The sequence below is a fragment of the Tyto alba genome, unplaced genomic scaffold (genome assembly GCF_018691265.1).
Source record: "Tyto alba isolate M040663 unplaced genomic scaffold, T.alba_DEE_v4.0 Super-Scaffold_40, whole genome shotgun sequence".
Lineage (NCBI taxonomy): Eukaryota > Metazoa > Chordata > Aves > Strigiformes > Tytonidae > Tyto > Tyto alba.
Window position 1 is genome coordinate 704,959 of NW_024881316.1, and position 21,672 is coordinate 726,630.

General features: G+C 46.0%; 2 protein-coding genes across 6 annotated transcripts in view; one reads left to right on the plus strand and one right to left on the minus strand.

The window, feature by feature from the left end:
* SESN1 (sestrin 1) overlaps positions 1-11,345 on the plus strand; it is an 83,787-nt gene extending 72,442 nt beyond the window's left edge. For both annotated transcript variants that reach the window (XM_042803245.1, XM_033005680.2), the window contains exons 2-10: positions 1,533-1,598; positions 2,523-2,723; positions 3,674-3,856; positions 5,135-5,377; positions 6,649-6,796; positions 7,660-7,772; positions 8,014-8,204; positions 8,452-8,596; positions 10,217-11,345. In XM_042803245.1, coding sequence (XP_042659179.1) covers positions 1,533-1,598; positions 2,523-2,723; positions 3,674-3,856; positions 5,135-5,377; positions 6,649-6,796; positions 7,660-7,772; positions 8,014-8,204; positions 8,452-8,596; positions 10,217-10,303 — 1,377 coding nt within the window. In that variant the 3' untranslated portion in view covers positions 10,304-11,345. The remainder of the gene's footprint in view (positions 1-1,532; positions 1,599-2,522; positions 2,724-3,673; positions 3,857-5,134; positions 5,378-6,648; positions 6,797-7,659; positions 7,773-8,013; positions 8,205-8,451; positions 8,597-10,216) is intronic.
* A 3,978-nt stretch (positions 11,346-15,323) lies between these two features.
* Positions 15,324-21,672, minus strand: part of ARMC2 (armadillo repeat containing 2) — a 111,947-nt gene continuing 105,598 nt past the window's right edge. For all 4 annotated transcript variants that reach the window (XM_033005689.2, XM_033005688.2, XM_042803525.1 and 1 more), the window contains 2 exons: positions 19,965-20,122; positions 15,324-15,608 (listed from right to left, as the gene is read on the minus strand). In XM_033005689.2, coding sequence (XP_032861580.1) covers positions 15,451-15,608; positions 19,965-20,122 — 316 coding nt within the window. In that variant the 3' untranslated portion in view covers positions 15,324-15,450. The remainder of the gene's footprint in view (positions 15,609-19,964; positions 20,123-21,672) is intronic.

The following is a 21,672-nucleotide window of genomic DNA, read 5'->3' on the forward strand; positions in this document are numbered from 1 at the left end:
AGCCTTTATCTATGTGGGGAAGATGTAGCAAAATTAAAAACTGCATTTGGCAGGCGGATTTTAGGGGCTTCATTTGTTCTCGAGGCCTAAACCAGCTGAAGGTGCCCCTCTGCTCTGTGTGGCCTGAACTGCCTCAATACATGGTGTTTATTCATCTAAACCCAGCTGAGAACCTGGATGGGGTTGGTATCATCCGATACAATGAGTCGGTTTGGGCTGCAAAACGGAGCCGATGGGATGCATTTTAAAAGACGACCAGGGGAGAAGGAAGTGATAAGGAGCCCAAACGGTTAGTTTATATATAGCCTGGTGTTTAGCATTCAGCGCCGTGGGCAGCTTTAATGGCAGGTCTCCCACCATCTGTAAGGGCACTGTGCCATCAGCTGCTGCGCTGGGAGCTGCTTGGGGTGGTGGGGCTCGCAGCTCTCGGGGGGGGGGGGAGGCTGCTGGCTGCCAAGTGACACCCCCCCCCCCCCCCCCAGGAGAGCTGGTTTGCAGCGGGTGCTGCGCGCAGGGAATGAGCCTCGGGGAGGTGGGCACGCGTGAATGTGTGGGGTGTCCTGCTTTGGCCCGGGCCCCGCGTACCCCGCTGTGCCTTCTCCGAGGGCGGCTCCCTGCCAGATGCAGAAGCTGCCCTCAAACCTGTGGCTCCTGCCCTTCCAAAGGGAACGGTTTAGCAGGCAGGACGCAAATGCACCCACATCTTTGCTGTGGTTTGCTCCTTGGCTGCGCAGAGGGCCCAGGGTGCCATAGGCCTGGCAGAGAGCTTCATCTAGCTGAAGGAGAGGGCAAGCAGTGAACTGCTGGAGGGGTATCCATCCTCCCTCACCTGCAAGGCAACATGTCCACAGAAGCGTGTGCAAGGATGTGGCTGCCGCCACTCTGATTGAGCAAAATCCCCGCCCACCCTCCCAAAGTGAATAGCTTTTTATCCTGTCTTGAAAAGAAAGCAGATGCAAATGTAGATCAGGTACTTTCAGCAGTTTAAGAGCTCTTTGAGGTTGGGAAAAAGAAATCTGATTAGGGTTACAGCTGTTTCATTTCCTGACAGATGCACAGAGTGTTATGTGCTGGCGTACTGCGGATGTACACACACACACACACACACATACACACATCAGTCTCGTTTTGTATCAGTGGCATAACCACACAGGAGCCGGGTATGTACAGAACTCCTTGTCCTGGACACCCTGCCAAAATGTGCTTTATGCAGAATTTTCTGTGAACCAGGTTGTAGTGTGTGTGTACATATAAATTTGTGTGTGTTTTCTTCGGTTGGCAGGGCCTTTGTTGTTGAATTTTTTGTTGCTGGAGTGGGGCAGTACGCTGTAAACAAGTGTGGCTAATTATAAAGCACTTGTATAAAAAATGATTTGCATTTGTACAAATGGTACTAGTAAAAGTACTCATGTAGAGTACCACGAGTACCCAAATAAGCCCCGCTCTGAATGGAGAACTCTTTTATTTCTTGCAACCACAGCTAAAAAGCTGTTTATAACTAAATGCTGAGATGGTGTAATTTTCTTTTCTAGGAACTCGGAATAAGAATTCCTAGACCACTGGGACACGGACCAAGCAGATTCATCCCTGAGAAGGAGGTGTGGTGGTGTTTTCAAGTACACGGTGAACTTTATGCTTTTAAGGAACACTCGTTTAGTAGTAACCCACATTTGGTTTCAGGACAGCTGCTGAGCTGCAAAACATTTTCAGTCTTGATCACACGTAGTCCTGGTGAGGCTTTGGCCATAGTTCTAGCGTACAGAAGCAGCGAGAGCCCCAGGGAGCTTTGGAATAGTTATGACCCCTCCTGTACTGCTATCTAGCATAAGAGAAACACAATACTGTTTTCTTTAAGAGTGTCTGTTTCCTTGTGGACATCCGGATGTAATTTCCTACTGGTCCACAAGGCACCTGCCCCCCTGCTCTGGGGTTGCTTTTTCTTGAGCTGCTTCTTCCATTCGGAATAATCTGAGAAGCCTCAAAGTGCTGTGACTGAGCATTTCTGGTGCTTTTTCTCCTGATAATCTGGTAAGAGAATTTGGAGCAGAGGAAAAGCTAGTAATATGCCTGTGGTTTTCTAGGAATTTTAGAGCCTTGAGTTTCCATTTCCTTTTATTTCTCTCATAGTCTTAGCTAGCTTTTTACTTCTTTCCCTCTTTTTGCCTTAGTAAAAATGATTATGCAGTTAGCTTTTTGTTGTTATAATAAACTAAGTTAGATCAATTTCAGGCATTCAGGAAAGTGAGAGCGAGGCACTTAAAAATGAGCAGTCGGTGTTGTACAAGAGAGAGCGTAAAGCCAAAAATCTCCTTTTGCTGATATAACCACTTGTGATCTCCTAAATGAGAGGTATTAAAGGGGTTTTATGTGCCTTGCCTTATGTGCACTGATTTAATGCCATTAATAGATTTATAATATAATTCCTTTAGCCGGGGCCTCTGGCTGCTGTCGTAATATATTTATTTACTCTTTTATCGGTGGTACTTAGACAATCTTGCTAATTACTTTTTCCGTTCAATCAGACGATTCAAGTGGGAAACGAAGACGCCATGATGCACACACTGTTTGCAGATTCTTTCGCTACGCTGGGCCGACTGGACAACGTTACCTTGGTGATGGTTTTCCACCCGCAGTATCTTGAAAGCTTTCTAAAAACTCAGCACTATCTGCTGCAAATGGATGGTCCACTCCCACTTCATTACCGACACTACATCGGGATAATGGTATGCTGGAACGTAAAGCAGCAAGCAGAAACAGCCACTTTGGCAACAACCTCTGGTCTTGTTTAATTGCAGTTATTACTGTGTTTTGCAGTTTCTAGTTGGAAAGGCATTTCATCAGGAGCTAAGGGGAAAAGCAGAGTAGGTTTGTTTGTGTCTGGTTTACAAATTGTTTTGTAAGTGATACTTTATGTTCATAGTTTCAGTAGGACAGTGAGAAAGAGGAGGGGGAAAAAAATCTGCTAGAAAAATAAGACAATTGTTTATTTTTGGTTTCCTTAGTATCTCAGAAACTATTTTTTTGGAAAGCTTGTTTGTGCGTGTGTTCTGTCGAATACCTCTCCCTGTAACTCAATAGTCAGTCCCATCATCTGTTCCTGAATCTCGAAATTTGAAGCAAGTTTTCTGCCAGAACTGGTTGATTTCATAATTTCTAATCCGCCAGTTCAATGATCTTTGTTTGCTGAAGTTGAATTAAAGTTTTGGGCTGTGTCTTAATTTGATGGGGAAATGACTACTGTTTGAATAAATGATACTGGATCTGTTCTTTGCTGAAAAGCTGCCCCTAGGCTCTCTTGCTGTATGCGTCCTGACACCTGCCTTTGGTTTCTTCTGGTAAAGGTTCACTTAGAGGCAGGTTCCCCACTGGAGAGTACTATAGACTACTTGTTTCAGGATGTGCCATAAATCTATGCCTGTACTTCTCCCTGGATATAGGCATGTTGCATCGGTAGCCAGCGTAGTGATAATGTATATGAATTAGGAATATTTCTGCTGTGAGAACAATAATCAAAACAGGCTGATGGGTCATCTCAATTTCTGTTACTTCAGCCTTTGATCATTGCAAGTCTTCTCCTTGAATATTGTGAAGAAATGACAACTTACGGTATTTGTCATAAAGCACTAACTTATTGTAATTGTTTTCTGTATCACAACTGTGTTTTCATTTCTAGGCTGCAGCACGACATCAGTGCTCTTACCTTGTTAACCTCCACGTGAATGACTTCCTTCATGTCGGTGGGGACCCTAAATGGTTGAATGGCCTGGAAAATGCACCTCAAAAACTGCAAAATTTAGGCGAACTAAACAAAATGTTGGCTCACCGACCCTGGCTCATCACCAAGGAACATATCGAGGTAAATCTTTCATGGAGTGATGTGAACGTACCCTTATTTTTCAGTAATGCAATCATGGATTCTTGGGGTTAGGTGCCAGACAGGGTGAAATCCGTTCTGTGTGCCTTTAGTTTCAGTGTAATATCACTGTGACGCTGCGTGATATAATATCACTTGTGCCCTTGTAAAACTAACATGATCAGAACTGGTCTTAAATGGCTAACAAATTTAATTTACAACACAGTGACATTTGAGACGTGTCAGGATTCTGTTGGTGCGACGACCGTGTCCTCAGATTTGCGCTTCCTTAAGTCATGTGCTTTCAGTAGCCAGAACCCCCCGAGCGTTTCCGAGGTGCTGCCAGAGGTCAGGCGGAACACCAGCCACCACATTTTTTGTCTGGCTTGCTGCTGGTTCACACCCTGAGTTTTCAGCCTGGGTTGGAGGGGAGCAGCGGTGCTACAAGCCGGTCAGGACCGCAGCCCCAACAAAGCCGCCTGCTGCTGCAGCGCCCTCCTCCGAGGGCTGCCCGGGTCAGCCAGCCCCGAGGGCACCCGCGGGGACGGGGTCTCTGGTGGCAGGGCCGTGCCTGCCCCAGGCCTGGCCGTGCCTGCCGGAGCAGCCCCTCCTCTCTCCTCTGTACCCCGAGCAAGGAGGAGGCAGTGCCGGGACTCTGTCGGCCGGGTGGCGAGGCGGCAGCAGGTCCCGCTGGGAGCAGGAGGCTGGGCTGCAGGGGAGGGCGCGTGCCCTGCCCTAAAAGTCCCCAAACCTCCCACGCTTTCCTGCCTGAAGGGGAAGTTGGGGTTCGAAGCTTCTTGTCAAGTGTAGAGCATTCCACCCACAGGGACAAGACGGAGGGAGCCCGACCCCAATGCCAGGTTTTTACACAGCTGATGCGCGGGGAGTTGCCAGGGTTTTCTGAGGCTGCAAAGACCAGCTGAAGAAACATGCAACTGTTGCGGTTGCATCTTCATCAGAGGTGTGAGATGTCAATGCAGGTCTGGCCTCAGTACAAACCATGCGGTACAAAATAGAAGCCCCAGCCAATTCAATAGCCAAGGGCCAGAGAGGGGGGAGAAGTCGTCTCCTGTGAGGCCTCACCAGGAGGCTGCAGCTGGCAGGTCACCCAGTAACAGGACATTGAGCGCGCTAGTGGCCGCAGAGAGTTAGGAAGCAATTGTGGATGTTGGAAAAAGAACTTTACCTGGTAGTGAAATGTGTTGATAAACTACGTTAAGGTGGGCAGGATCAGTTGAATGACTTTAAAATTAATACTTCTGTCTTGTGTTGTTTTTAAAGCAACTTTTAAAGACTGAAGAGAACAGCTGGTCCCTGGCAGAGCTGATCCACGCGGTCGTTCTCCTTACACACTACCACTCCCTTGCTTCCTTCACGTTTGGTTGTGGAATCAGCCCCGAGATCGACTGTGAAGGGGGTCACACCTTCAGGCCCCCTTCCATCAGTAACTACTGCATATGTGACATTACAAATGGTTACCACGGGGTGGATGAAATCCATGCCAGCCCAACTGGAAGTATTCCAGTAAGTATCTGAACAAGCAGCCTCTTTCAATAGTAGTAGTCTCTTTGTAAACTCACTCCGTGGAGGGTGCCCGTCTCTCTTTGTTCAGTGACAGTGGGATTGATTAGCCTACCCCAGATGAAGGCTAACCAGTTGAAAAGATACATTTAAGAGAAGCTGAAATGCCACTGGTAAGCTGGGGGAAGCTACCGAGGGGAGAGACAAAAAGAGAGTCTCTCAGCTGTCTGTTTTCTTGGTCTCTTGTCATTCAGAGAGGCAAACTGAGATGACTCCTGGCCTCAGCGAGTTCATGATACGTGTCCTGAGCCACAGTGACCGGGAATGGCTTTTTTTGCGGGTGCGGTGGAAAACAGGCTCTTCCTTTCATTCCAGTCTTTGACTTGGTTGTCTTGTTTGTGATACCTCACACAACAGATCATTCACGATTTTCTGACTCTGCCTCCAAAACAGTATTTCCTGCCTGCAGCAGTTATGCTCACCGATCTGTGCTTGCTTCCACTTCGTGAACAGCATGACATGAACTAAGTGTTGGGTTAAGAGCAGTGGTAACGGGGTGTTTTCAGTGCAGGCTGAAAAGCTCCTTGCCTGTGAGACTTTACTGCAACGGTGTGGGTGGCATTTAAATTTTGTTTGATGGAGCTTGCTGTTTCTGTGAAGGAGCAAACTGCAAAAGGCAGAGAGGAAAGGGGCAGAACTGGAAGAACTGAAGATAACTTTATTTTGCTTTTCACTGGTAGATTTTTATAAGACCAGATACTGAGTTAATAGTGTGCTGTGGTGTTAAAATGGCTCTTGTGAAATAAGATTACCTTGCACCTGCTCTCATTTGAGGCTTCATTAAATCTGCATTTATACCCACTTGTCCTTTTTCCTTCAGTATGTGAGCAGAGAAGGGGAAAAGTACAGTTGGGTAGTAAATTGTGGTTACTTCCTCTCTCAGAATTTCTGTTACAGCTCCTTGTTTTTCAGTTGTTAAACATTAAGTAAGAGAAATTGCTTTAATTTTAGCATGATAACCACTTGTTCCAAAAAGATACGATTCTTAAAATATGCTAAAAATACCGGGGATCTAATTGAGAAGAGATGATGACTAAATGTGAACCATTGGGTCGGTACAGATTTCTTTCAAGAACTGTTTTCATCAAAAAATCAGTATTTAAAGATGTAAATGAAGGACATAAATTGCCTTTAAATTATCTGGCTTGACAATTTCTGCCATCATTGTCAGTTCTTGTTATGTGGAAATGAAATGTTTTTCTCTCCTTTTCAAGTCTGCAGAGTCTGTCTGTGAAGTTGAAGCTCTGATGGAGAAAATGAAGCAGCTACAGGAGTGTAGAGATGAAGAGGAAGCCAGCCAGGAAGAGATGGCTACACGTTTTGAAAGAGAGAAGAGAGAAAGCATGTTCGTGTGTTCTTCAGGTAGAACAGATGTAGTGTGTATATGCATTTATTTAGACTTTTCCAAACCACTTGAAGAAATACTTACTACCACAAAAGGAAAAAAAAAAAAAAAAAGCGTTACTAGAGGTCTCAAAAACGTTACCATTTCTTTGAAGGGATCAAGATTAGGAGTGCCTTGTTTTCTTCCAGGAGTGGTTAAAAGCAAAGTTGTACTAAGACTTGCGGCTTCTCTCAAACACACTGTAACACTCACTGACCAGTGTTACGTTTAATAGAAATTTCCAACAGAAATGGAATCTCTCTTTTGAGAGATTTAAAAGTTTCAGAAGAGAGTTAAGCATCTCACAGGATGTTGTAAAAAAAAAAGAGGTCCTTAATCCACTTAGCTGTTTAAGTGTATGAAGCATCACTTGTCAGATGACTGTGAGACAATATTTAACCTGTTACAAGCTTCGGGTTGAAGTGGGCTCTTCAACAGAGTTTCCGCTAAACTAAACTTGGCATGGAAGACTGAGGCCTCTCCTTTAATAAGCTCTCTGTTCCAAAACAGATTTTCCCTTGTCATTTTTACAGAACCCCTTGAGTTAGGAGCAAAGTGTCCCCTAGACTTAAGGGACAGGGTGAAGACCAGGACATAAAAGAAGGGAGAAAAAGATGTTTGTCTGTAAGAAAGAATCTGAGCATTTTTCATGGAGTTGCCTCTCAAAACCACAGTTGCAGTCACGCTGAGCTACGTCAAAGAATTTAAATACAGGCAGTCCAGTGGAACTGTGTGTTTATTTAAAAAGCACAGAGATTGCCATTCTTCCGCAAGAGTTCCGCTAGTATACTTCCAATTCCTTCTTACTGAAATTATGTGAAATTCTGTTTGAAATTAACAGAAGATGAAGAATCGGCACCGACAAGAGACGTGTCTCGTCACTTTGAGGACACCAGCTATGGTTACAAAGACTTCTCCAGACACGGAATGCACGTGCCCACCTTTCGTGTTCAGGTAATGAGGATGGGGGCTGCTGTCAGGACGCTCAGTGCGTGACCTGTTTGTTGGGCCAAATACCAAACCTGGAAATCGCTGTGCTGTAACTTACTGCCCCGCGGATGAGGAGGCTTAAAGCAAGCAAATGAACCGCCCCTGCCCCTTGGATTATCTGCCCTGAGATAAATTGCATTAAAGCACTAGCTCTTCAAAAGTTAATTTCTAAAATGCACCATTCTGCATTTTTACTTATTCTAAGGATTATTCCTGGGAAGACCATGGCTACTCCTTGGTTAATCGTCTTTACCCAGATGTGGGACAACTACTTGATGAGAAGTTTCATATTGCTTATAATCTGACTTACAACACAATGGCCATGCACAAAGATGTGGATACCTCAATGCTAAGACGAGCTATCTGGAACTATATTCATTGTATGTTTGGAATAAGGTCAGTTCTGCTTTTGTTCTAAATTGTTAGCATTGGCTTTTTTTTTTTTTTTTTCTTTCTCAGATTGAAGGAAAGCTATTTACTAAGCAAACATGGATGTATTTTTAAACATATTTTGGTTTATGGGGGAGGGCCAGTAGTGGTACATATTACACAATAATTTGTTTTGCCATAGAAGCTTAGAAACAATGCAAGTGAAATAACCGGTACTTGAAAATGAAAGTGTTTTTCTTTCAATTCTGAACAGATACGATGATTATGATTATGGTGAAATTAATCAGTTGTTGGACCGCAGCTTTAAAGTTTATATCAAGACTGTGGTTTGCACTCCCGAAAAGACCACAAAAAGAATGTATGACAGCTTCTGGAGGCAGTTTGAACACTCTGAGAAGGTACAGCTGGCGCGCGCGCCGAGGGCTGAGCGCTGCGGCTCCGTTTGCCGCGCTAACAGCCGCAGCTACCCCGCTAGCCTTGGAGCTTCAGCTGATCTTCCCGGGATTCTGCTCACGTTCAGTACATTCCTGAGGAGGTGTAGTACTTCCCAGGCTGAAATAATTTTTCGTTTCCTACTGCATGTTTGCTAGCTAACAGCTGACACGGGCTATCAGACATGTAAGCAGCGCGGCTCCAGCTCGAGCGCGGCTTTCTGCCCCGCTGCCAGCCAGTGCTGCCCGTGGCCCAGCGAGGCGAGACCCCGAGCAGCTCTTGCTGGCCAAGGTCTCTGCAGTCCTATGGTCATTTTCAGTGCAAAGGGCCCCAAAGCAGTTACTTCGTGTTAAAGCCTGAAGTTCCTGCTGCTGGGTCTGAGTTGCGCCTCCCGGTAGTAATTCTTGATGTTGACTCTCGGATGTCTACTCCGTCAAGTTCACCGCCTCCAGTTTTGCTTTGGAAAAATATTTCTCGCCTCACTTAAAATGAATGCTGATACAGTGCTGAAACTTATTGGTGCTCATATGATCAGAGGCTCTGTTTCTTGCTAAACTCCTTGTGAAAATACTTTAGAGGTAGCCAGTTATAATAGAGGAATTGTAACTACAATGATTTAAGGTTGTTTAAGTAATTTTTGTTTTGGCTAGGCTAACTGATAGAGACAAGCTTTTCAAGCACACAAATCCTTCTTTAAAGCCCAAAACTTTGCATCTCCGTAGCCATGAAAAGCCAAGGATTATACGTATACGAGTCACTGAATGCAATCACTGTCCCTCCTCGTGGAAATCCTGTGAGCGAAACCACATGCAGCCGTTACATGCCAGAGCAGACTCACAGCCAACCTGCTGTCAGGTTCTCACCCCCTCCCCCACATGGTTTCTGATCTCATCCTCAAAGAAATACAGTAAAGACACTGAGGAGATGAGCTGGGGAATGAAAATTAATATCCCTGGTAGTTACCAAACACCCCTATCTCAATAAAGATAACGGTTTTGTGACATGTTACAATTTTTCCTGTGCTTCACCTCAGCTAAGCACTCCGTGTTGTTCAGGTGCTAATTACCTGTGTGTTTTTCTCTCTGTCCCACAGGGGCAAACGACCTTATCACCTCTTCCTTTGCTAGCAACCCCCTCTGCTCCGCAGGTACCAACCACCCTTTTGCCTTTGAACAGAATCATTTAACCAAGCTAAATTGGCACAATTATTTCGAAGCTGCGCCTAGCCTGCTGCTGAAGAAGGGCTTGTGTGCTTTCGAAAGCCTGTCTGGTTTCTCCCAGCTAAACCAGTTGGGTCTCCTAAAAGGGCGACTACCTCTCTCTCTGCAAACCTGGCCCTGCTTCAGCGTACCCGTGTGTGAGCTGCCGCTGCACCGCCGTCCCGCGCGCAGCGCCGGCTCCGTCCTCCCTCCCCCAGCCAGCCCTGCCGACACCACTCTTAGTTACCCGGGTAGCTGAAAGGCGGAGCGCTCCCCCGCTGCTCTGGCAAACACTGATACGAAAACCACAGCCCCAGAGACTTCCTTTCGCTGGAGTACGTCACTGTGAGCACTCCGTTAAAGCCTAACTTCTTTTCTTTCCCAAAGGTGCATGTAAATTTGCTTCTGGTAGAAGCTCGGATGCAGGCCGAACTACTTTACGCTCTGAGAGCTATTACTCGCTATATGACCTGATGTCTCCGGCTGCCTGTCGACGTTGGAATGTTCTGCAGCTGCAGCATGGCGCAGGAGGAAACGAAGCCTCAGGACCAAGGGTAGCTATAAGTTTAAGACGCCCGTTGTGCCATAACTCCTTTAGTTTCAGCTATTTCCGTGTTTGGAATCTCAGTGCCGCCACTCGGCAGTGAACGCTTGGCAGTTGAGAAGACAGGGTTGTGCACAAGTGCTGCCTCTCCTTGGGATCCTGGCTTTAGGCAGCACAGGACACTCTCTGAACTCGTGGCAATATAGCAAATGATAGATATATAGATCTTGTGTTAAGGCAAATACTAGGGGAGTTGGAGCGTGACAAGAAGTGGGACTTGACGACAGTTGCTTTCCCTATGAGAATAATTTTAGAAAATCTTGATGCTGCTATTTGTGCTGGTGGAGTGAACAGACCCAGGCTGTTCCAGTTAAGCTAAAAGCAAAAGTGAGCACTGCTATTGTCTGAGCCTTTATTGTGTGTGGTTTCAAAAAAGCCTTGTTATTTAGATTCCTTCTTTAAATTGGAGCTAAAGCTCTTCTGTCCACACTGATAATTTGAAAGATAGCAGTCAGTTTTCTCAAACAGTTTAGCTTTAAAATGCTGCAGGACATTCATTCAGCATTATTTGGTGAGCTCCAAAGTGCAGTGGTCTTCCTATGGAAAGAAGGGGACTGGAGTCCTCAGACCTTTTTAGAGATCTAACTACGTGTCGAGTAGCTTCTTGTCCTGTTTTTCAAGGGGGAACCGAGGAGGAGCTAGGACAAGGTGTGGGAATGTTGTTCTAGACTGCCAAACAGTCCTACTGTATTACCTGCCCAACGCTGGTCTTACTGACTTTTGCAGTTGCTTAAATAACTAGGCTAAAAACCATCTATTTTTAGTAAATCGAAACATGATTAAAATGCTGATGTTTAATATACAGTGGTTTTGGAGAACACATGAATACTTTTGTATGAGTGTGAATTGCTTTTTAAATTTGTCAGTATTATTGGTATTTTTTAAATAAAGGTAACAACTTTTTCTCTTGGTGTTTTCGTGTGGTTTAACTTCGCACTTTTGTTCTTACGGCTTTACTTACTGGCTCAAAGGCCATTTAAAAATGCTTGAAATGGTAACTGAGCAAACATACTTCAAATGACAAACCATGAATACTTCGACTGAGGCTAAAATGATGGGAGAAGAAGTTTAAAAAATAGATTTAGATCTTTGCTAAACTGTAGTAGGAACACCCCTCTCCTACTCCTGATGTTTTCACCCTTCCCAGTCTTCTACCCTCTGCTGAGGAACACTCTGTTGTATTTGTAGAGGGTTTTCTTTTTCTTCACAGGTAACAGCCATGATATGGTCAGAGATTTCAACTGTATGTTTATATCATCACTTATTTTCAATAACTAGCTCTAAATACTGTTTTAAGAGTTCACCTGATTTTAAAATCCTCCAATAGTGAGCTTAGTTCCAGATTAGGCTGCTCATTTTCATAGGCTAGTGCCCAAAGGCTCTCTGGCACCAGAAGGATGGTCAGGTCTGTGCAGTCAGACTGAGGAGTTCAGGGCAAGAGGTCAGGGGCAGTGGGAGGGGGATTGGCTGCGGGGCAGTGACAAGCTCTTTTGGACACCCTGCTAGGGCGGGCTGTAGCGGGGGTTTCAGCGCACACGCGTAGGAACTCCCACCTGCTATGGGGAAGGCAGGAGCCTTATTTGTGAGGCAGGAAAGAAACGGATTTTCCCAAGCCCGCAGGTAGAAGAAATAAAAATTTCTGTCCCTTGGCCCGGTTCTCATTTAGTTTAGACTGGTTTCTCTCTCTACAGAACACTCTGAGAACAGTTTTAAGTTTACAGTCCAAGAAGCTAAAATATCTAAAAAGATCTCGGGGAGAAAGATTAATAAACTGACAAAAATTGTGACTAACAGGAAGCATCTGCTGCTTCCTCTTCACTAAAAATACAGGATTTTTAATGTTCCACAAACAGAGCAAAACTTTCCTGTCTCAGGGCATTATCATAAAGCTGAGCTATGCCTAAGGACACAGAGTAAGTGCCTTTCCAGTCTGTAAATGGAGTTTCTGCAGCACCTGATTCTCCTGCTGTTTTTCAGGGGGTCAAAGGTAGACGTGAAATTTTCTGAGAAGCCTAAACCGGCCCTTTCCGTGCTGTGCTCTGCAGGCACGTGCAGGTACCTGCCAGCACACTCTCCCTTTTCAAGTCTTAAACACGACGGGTCTGGGCATGTCAATGGCTTCACACGGTCACATTTTCAAACAGAGCAATTCCACAACCTGCGGCCAATCCTAACTATACCCGGAGCTACTTACTTTGGAGAAAGGGCCTGAAATGGTTGGGGGGAAGTTTCCATTAAAAATGCCGAGACAGTTGTGGTCCTAAGCAGGAGACAACAAGCAAGGCTGCGAGGCAGAGTGGCAACCAAGACAGTGGCGTCAGTCTTTATAAACAAGAAAATGGCGACCGCTGCCCCGGGCTGCGTGAGGGCCAAGCCCCTGCCCTGCCTCGGTCTCTGGTAGGTGCTGGCTGTCAGCCCCAATGGCTCCTGAGCATCTCCTGCACCTCAGCTGGGCTGGGCACCGTGCGGGTACTGGCAGCTGCCCCCCCAGAGGACACGGCGCCGGGGGGACCTGTCCGAAAAGCTGTGGAAGGAGGGGGCGTGCACCAGCACGAGTGAAGGGAACTAAGTGGGTGGCTGCTGTGTGGGCCCAGGTAGGACACTGATTGAAAAAAAACCAAAACGCACACACACACACCCCCACCCCAGATAAAAAGGAGCTGCGTGACAGAGGCCAAGTACTTGCTCACTAAACAGGAAAGGGTGCCTAAGTCACGAGGGCTTCTTCACTGAGGTTTGTTGCAAAGACACCCAAGTGGTAGAAGATGTCCTAAGAATACATCAGCAATTCAGCATTTTGCGGCTTATTCTCGTTACCTCCACGTTTTTTGCTCAGAGGAGGACAGGGGCCCAGGCAGCCCCTTGGGAGCCAGGGCTGGGGTTGCTGTTGGGCACCGCGGGCGCCGGCCGAGCCCTCGGCACGAGGCCAGAGCTCGCACCCAGCAGCTGCCCCAGCTTTGCTCTCCCCCCTGGGACACCCAAATTTTGCCCTGTGCTACAGGACACATGAGGCAGCGCCCCAGGCCTTGGTTTATGATGGGTAACAACTGACATAACGGGCATTTTCTTTGACCGAATCCGAGTTGCCTGCTCATCCGCCTTGACTCGAGCAAACCACCACTTCCAGGCTGCCTTCTGACAGAGGCTCAACCCCTGTCAGTTCTGACGGGACCTGCTGACAGGACTTGGCCGCAAAGGCCTTTTCCACTGCATCCCCACCCTGCATTTCACAGCCTGGTGCTTGCCCACCTTCTGCCTTGATGCAAATGCCAAGAACAAATGCCTCCAGCTCGCTCCCCCCAGGGGAGCACTTACCCCTCAGACTTTCTTTAACGCCCCCAGAAAGCAAATCCATTCTTTTTTCCAAGTAACAAATGGGGCATTGAAGTCATTTATCTTCCCCCTCAACCTCAGCTAAAATTAAAACAGCAAAAGGGGGAATGATACAATTATCAAGATCTTTTCAAGCTGGGTGGAGCAGGCGTTGGAGCCAAACCGTACGGAACTGCGGATCGCAGTGCTGGAAGCTGCCCCAGGCACTGCCCAAGCGATTCACTGTGGGGCTGGGCCCTGCTGGTCACGAGAAATAGCCGAGCTGCTGGGGCAAAAGGAACGTTGCAAATTTCATTACCTTCACTGAAGTGCCTTCCTCACCACTCTCAAAACCTGGACCGTGAAATCTGCCCTCCCCCCGCCTCATCAACAGTAAAGAAAGCCCCGAGAATGTAAAAACAGGCACCTAGACTAGGAGAGAAGTTTCCCTGCCCTTCTCCTACTGCTCTGCTTCCCAGCCTCTACGCCTGGAAGCGGAGGCCCGGGCGCTGCCAGAGGGACAGCGGCGCCACGGAGGGAGCTCTGCACTGCCGCCTCAGAAAAAACAAATTTCTCCCCAGGCGGTCTGCAGGGATTGCCAGGCTGCAGGCTCGCCCTCCTGGCACACGCAGCACAGCGCCAGGCTGCTGACACGCCAGGTCAGAGCCAGGAGCCCCCGCACAGCGGTTTGTTCTTAGAAATCTGGGGTCAGAAATGAGACAAGCGGGTCAGGTCGGTAAAGCTTTCTGCGGCCAGTTGGGCTGTTAATGCTTGAGGCCAGGGGTGCACCTGCGGGGCTAATCCATGGGCTACAAGCAGGGACCTCTATGCACGGAAAGGATGAAAACTGAGCAATAAACAAGCCAGCAGCAGTCGGAAGGTGAAGCATGCAGAGCCTTCCTTTGCCCCGTGGATGGAGACGTGAGCCCAGGGGAGATGGCTTGCCAAGATGGTCCAGGCTGTACAGGCACACAGATGACTCCTGGGAATGTGGGAACAACTGAAAGAAGAACACACCAGACTAGCTAAAATCTTCCCTCGCATCAGGGGTATGGGTGCTTTGCCTTAAGATGTATAGTCCCAATTCAGAAAAGCCTCTTTCCAGCACAGCTGGACCTATATCCTACAAGCTGCAACACAACACCCCAGCTACACAGCATCAGGTAAAGAAGGGGGGGATCTCTGGAAGGAAGTGGAGCACCTTTCCCCCTGACCACTGGGAACATTCAGTCTGAAGAGGGAGGCTTATGGTGTAACACAGTAGGATGCCCCAAGAGCGTTTGGGTTACTCTGTCGCAGAATTTCAAAGTAAAAGTGTCTCAGTCTGGAGGTAAGATGTGGCTCCTGTCATGCAACATTCTTCCATAGCGCTCAGCTTTTTTGGTATCACGGAGGTCCAGGTACCCAGTGGTAATTTACCTTTTAAAAATTAAAAGTTCAGCAGTTTTATTTTCCTACCCAAGAAACTGTGCAAATAATAGACAAATCACACTGAATAGCTGCTTGATCAGCTCGTATGTGTTCTAAAAGGTAATTGCACAATGCAAGAATTTCACACAAGCTTCTTAAAAGCTGGCATCCAGTATGTAAATTCCAGGCTTTACTGACTTTTTAAAAATCAAATTGCCATGTTCGCCAATGGCAGTGTACAAGTATATTAGAAATATAGAGCTGTACAATCTACACCACAAAAAACAAACAATGACTAAAATGGAGTAACAGTCACGGTTGGAAGAAAGGAGCGACGGCTTTGAATTCTATCAAGAAGTTTTTCTGCCACAGGTTTGAACTCTCTTTCCCAATACAGTTTGTGGTAGTCCCTTGAATCTCTGTCAAGGCTGTAATCCAACGCTAGCTCTTCATCTGTAATCAAGGAAAATATTGTAATCAGTTCTGAATAAAAATACACCCAACTGTGTATTTTACGACCACAGCACATGTAACTTAGCAGTTGTCCGTGTCGATGGCTTTAAAACAACTCTATGTCTAAGACAAACTAAGCAGCACTGTCTGAAGGATTTAGATTTAATTGAAAATAGAGGAGGTTAAGGTCAGTAAAACAGTAAAAAGGTTACTGCAGGTTCTTTAATCATCCCACCTCATAGGTGTAGCTAAACTGTGTCTCGAAGATCAAGCATTTACTGTGACCGTCAGCCTGGAAACTATTTGGGTTTCGACACTGCCCACAGCAATTTTGCTATGTAATCAATTAATCTAACTACAATTACGTTTTTTGTGTCACAAATTGCTCTGCTGATCCGGTTTATGGAGACTCTCTCAAACTATATCTACTATTGCTCTTAAAGAACTTGAACCACACGAGTTACTGTATTATTGATGGCCCCCCTTCCTCACAGACTTCTTAAATAAAGAAACAGGTCACTCTTAACAGAGACAGGCAATGTTAGGAATGAAAGGAAGTCATTGCTCGTTATTCCCCCTCCATTTTGCCTGGCATTGGATGTGGCAAAGAGGCAAACCCTAACAGAAAAAAAGAACTTGGTCTGCAGCCAGAAGCACACTCCTGGATCTGGAATCTACAAATACAACTGAAAAGGCCGAACAAATCTCTTCACACAGTTTATTGACAGCCTTTAGGCCATAAATGGACCTAAAATGAAGATGCAATCCTGCATCCAGTGGGTAGTGTGACTTACCTTTGTCCTAGACTATGAAAGAGCACCAGATTCGTAATCTGTCAACTAACTAACTCTGTAAGGGAGCTTACTGCACATTCACAGCAGGCAGCTACCCACATTTTGAATCAAACTTTGTATAGAAAAGAGATGCTCAAACAGCAACTAGTCCTGTTTAAAAGAATGCCAGGGTGCCTGTGCAGAGCACACGGCCTGAGCTGCAACAGCTGTAAAGGAAGAGACGACGTTACTTTTGCGTGGAGATGGTCTCCATTTCATAGCAAATTATCAGTAACTGCAAACAACACTTCATTTCTACGCCACTACAGTTTCTAAATTACCAAAATCAAAGAGATGCTGATTGCGAGGTGGATTTCAAAAGGGGGGCTGCATAAAGAGAAGATGCCATTTAGTGGCTTTCTGTAATAAAATAAAGAGACACCCCCCCCCCCTTCTTTTAAGAAGGAAGACATGTCATATTTCTGCAGGAAGAAACCCTATAATCAGAGCTAAAAACCAGCCTCAGACATGAGGTCTCTATTTGATGGTATAGGATAACTGAGGTTGAACAGAACCTGTGGAGCAGAGCCACCACAGATCAGGTTGCTCTGGGCCATGTACCGCTGAGCACTGAACATCTCCGAGGATGTCGAGTCCACAGCCCTTCTGGGCAGCCTGTTCCAGTGTTTGACCCCTGCCATGGTGGATACTACTTTTCCTAATGTTTAACTGGAATTTTTCTTATTGCAGGTTGTGCCCTTTATCTCTTGCCCTATCACTGGCACAGTAGCCCAACATATTTAAAATTAATCTCAGCAGTAGAGAAGTGAGACCCTGAAGAGGAAGAGAAGGGATAATGGGTTTTGTCTTCAGGGAGAACTGCTCTGCCTGCTCCTGAAATGATTCTTCTACCCAAATTAACTGTCCTCTAACACGGAACAAGAGACATTTTTCCCTTTTATTAGACAGCTGTGTCCCCCAGAAGTTGATTGAATGTTTATGGAATCACTGAGGTTGGAAATTCCAGCCTACAAGAATAAGGGCCAGAATCAGTTTTAAAAAGCTGAACTGTTGAACCAAAACAGTAAATTTCCCAAAGCAGAATGTGAGTAACACTGGGGATCAGTGAAGATCAGTGTCCCACATGCAAGCTGTGCATCCTCAGATAATTTAATTTTCCCATGACCCTCCTCAAAACTAGCAAAATTGGGTACTGGCCAAACAGCGTATGAACTGGCTGCAAGCCCAGGAACAAGCATCCTGGGCCCGCATGCTATGTGGGAAGCTGAAAACTAGAGTAGAGATGCTAGTCTGCAAGGGGTACCAACCCTGTAACTCCAGCAAGCCAGGGGCCAGCTAGTGTCATGCCGTGTAGGAGTTCACATGTATTGAGATTGCAAAATAACCTCCTTGAACTGATAGCAGAGGTAAAGGTGAGCAGAAGAGAAGTCTGGAAAAAGAAAGGGAGAAAGGAGATTTCACTGAACGACCAAACAGAAGGAAGTTCTCAAGACAAGAGGCTCGTCTCCACTGCTGCTCCTGAGGGACTGGGACAAGGCAAAGCTGCTGCCAGAGCCCTGGAAACAGCAGCCCCCAGCAGCTCTGAGCCACTAAACTGATGTGAAACTCCAGAGCAGCTGAAAGGCAGCAAATGACAGTGCCCTTGGAAAGCAGCGCCACTGCATCTCAGGGTGCTGGGATCAGCCTGGGAAAATGAGAAACAAACGGCGCCTTTGGTCCAACCCTTCTCGGGCCCAACATCTTTTCAGGCTCTTTCCACTCCCTTTTGGCTCCCTCAATCTTTTGACATCTTGTGCCAGGTAGGGGAAAGAAAAATAAAGGGGAAGCAGCCAAGCACAGCAGGTAAAGTGAGGCGTCTGCTGCGCCACGCTCCGCTTTTCCCGCTTCCTGAGGGCGCGCTGATGCCTGAGGACAGTCCACTGCCCGCCAGCAGCTGCCTCCTGCTTCCCGAATGTCAGAATCAGAGCAAGGACAGTTCCAGGCCGTTACTGGATACAATGGGAGGAGGAAGGTGTAGGACAATGTGAACCAGCTGCTAACACTGAAGTTTGTTAGCTTTTAATACACAGAGGAACCGGATCCAACGAATAAGCTGCACTTTTTCTCTAGCTACCCTTCTGACTACAGTGCGAAGAAAGACTAGCCTTCTGATTTAATCCTGACCTATTTTTAATTACTTGTCGTTACAGTTGTAACTGCAATTGCAGTTGTACACGAACTTCCAGTTCATGAAAGCTGTACTAGTTAATGAGAGTTCCAATTACTACCCAGCCTGGATTCTGCAGTCAAATCAATTGCTGAAATAAGCAGTGTTAAATGCAGAGGAAAAAGTAAGTAAGAATTTTCCAAAACAAAGATATATATTCCTTGCTGCATGCCAGAAAATTCAAGCATGATTGTGGCTGTAAAGTTTGCAGTTCTGTTGCAGAATGTTAAGAAGTGTGCTTGAAACACTGAGTATTTCCAGATATGTATGTAGAATTACTGCTCACATTAAGATATGCTCTACCACAGCAAGGAATGTAATGCAAGGAATGATTACAACAATGAATAACGGTAATTCTGCTGTAACTGGAAAAAAATCCTCACAAATCCACCCAGTTTTCTGATAGTCTAAAAACAAAAGAGATCATGGGGATCTCACTTTCTGTCTAGGTCTGACTAACATGCTGCCTTCCCCACAGCAAGGACATCTCTTTAGTAAATTTCCAATTAATATCAAATCAAAATTAGTTCAGGTTCGCTTCAATTTCATTTACACTTTAAAGATTTTTTTTTTTGAAAGATAATTTCAAATGGCCTGCCCAAAATAAAATCATAACCAAAGCAGTGCTCATAAAATAAAGGAGGAGAATTACATATAGCGACTGTAGGACTATTACATAGAAATTAAAATCTGGAAAATTTGAAGCGAACATAAATGTACAGATGAAAAGGTCCAACTGGGTAAGCAAATCAGGGTCTTAACAGCCACTTGTAGGCACCTTCCAGCCTGTAGTTGTGGAGGACTCCACCCTCCATAGCTTTGGGGAGCGGATGTGAAGTTGTCAGGACGTTGCCCTTGCCCACAGGGAGCTCGTGATGAGGAAAGAAGGGCGGCCAAGGGGCTCCTGCCCAGAGCAGCAGGCTCAGCCCGCCGCGCCGCCCAGCCCGGCGGCCGAGGGGAAAGGCCCGGCTGGCCGGACGGAGCCCCGGCTGCTGCCAAGGCCCGCAACGGCCTCAGAGGCCAGAAGGACCCACGGGCGGTGAAAAGCGTGCTGAGCCCCGGAGCTCTGCGGGCTGGCTGGCTCAAGCAGGGGAAGAGGCAGCTGGTGAAAAGCACGAGCGGCGGGTGAACCAGAGAAAGGGGACTGGGGAGTGACGGCAGCCAGTTCCACCTTGGCAGGCTGGAAGAGCTGAGGGAATGTGCTGAATGGCAATAGACCACCGTGGTGCTGGAGAGTCCCTACCAGCCAGCCACTTAAACCTGCATGCCAGACCTCCCAGCCAAACTAACCTTGCTTTGATTTTGCTCCTTCTGTTTCTTTTATTAAGGAAAAGAGACCGAGATGATGAATCTCACCTAAGAGTGACATGAGCAGCACCAGCAACGTGTCAGTGTCTTCTCCAAAGCACGAGGCCGCATTCGTGATGTTTTCACTGTAGTTCCACAGGGTTTTGCATATCAAACAAGCCAGCTGCCAGTCTGCGGGCCCAAAGTCTTGCAAACAGTCAACTAACCTGTCAGTATCAAACAAAAACCGTGTTTTTGCTCTATATAGTTTTCTCCTGACCCCTTCAAAATCTGGCAATCTAGAAATGTATGCGGACTCCATGAAAGTTTGCAGGAAAAATCTACATCAATAAACTTAAGACACTACTTTCTTCCTCAGTAACTTCCCCCTTTTCATTTAGTCTAGTTCCCTAAGGATGTGAACATGCATTTTGTCTGCACATATGCCTGCCTGCATCTGTCCATCCCCTACAACTTTTTAACCCAGCTGACCAAATTCAGTCACACACACCACAAATGTAACCATCTCAAAGACACTAAAACTCCATCAAATTTCATGAGAACCCGTGACTGTTCCAAATCTGTAGCTATCCCAAATCTGTGGCTACCACTAGAGCAGAGATTGCAATGTGAGCCAAACCTTATCGGGCACCAAGAATTCATCTGGAAAAGATGGTATGAATGCAGAAAAAGGTTCAGTCAGAATATCCAGCTTATTACATGTCAGAGGATCTGAACAGAAGACAAGTCCAAAGGAATTCACTATTTCCATGACTCACAGAATTACCTTTTACATTCAGTGAAGTCTGACTGTTCTGATCTCACCCCTTTGTGTATTTCCTCAGCCTGCACTCCCAGTGGACTCCTCTCAGAAATGCCAGTTTTATTGAGGACCATTAGGTTCTTGACCTTTCTCCCAATCTCACATCCTTGCAGGGTAGATTATAAACAGGACTCTGAAATTAATTTTTCTGCCTGCACCAGCTGACATACAGTAGCTAGCCAGGGTTCCCATTACCAAACAGCAGCATTCACAAGTCCTGGGGCAGCAGAAGTAAACATTGTTTTTTACCTGCTGTCCCTAGTGACCTTTCCAACAATAATCCTCCACTGCTGTTCCCTTCCCTATCCCTACAACCCCCTCTTTTCCTCACTTCTCCACTTCACTGGGCGATGCGTAATCGGTGATTAGTAAAAAGGGAACACGGGATAACTATTACATTCAGGCATGGCTAAAAATAGCAGTTACTGAAAAGCAACCAAGCAGAGGTTTGGTTTTGCTCTCCAATCTGAAGGCAGTCATTGTGGAAGACCAGGAGGCATCTAATGAAAAGCCAAAAGAACTTTCCCATATTTTTTGAAGTTTAACTCTCTGATGAGACCAATTCCATGTTTTATTAGGGCCACTATACATTGGTACAATAACCTAATTTCCAAAAATCCACAGAGCTGGTTTGGCATAGTCTGGACGACCTCCTTAACAATCACTACCAAATTCTCTAGATTTATTCCATACTGTTACTCTTTTTCCTTCCTCCTTCACAAATTTTCAGAGTATAGAAAATTCTATATTCTATATGATTCTATATTCTATATAATAGAACTTTCTCACATTTACTAGTCCATTTGCCTGTAACTTGTTTTTAGACTTCTTTTTCAGATTTCTATTTTGTAAGTTAACTAGAACATGGGAAGGAGGGATGAGCAGACTATACATTGTTTACATTGTATAAAAAAGTAATTATACGATGTGTGAACAGGAAAGCATTTCAAAGTT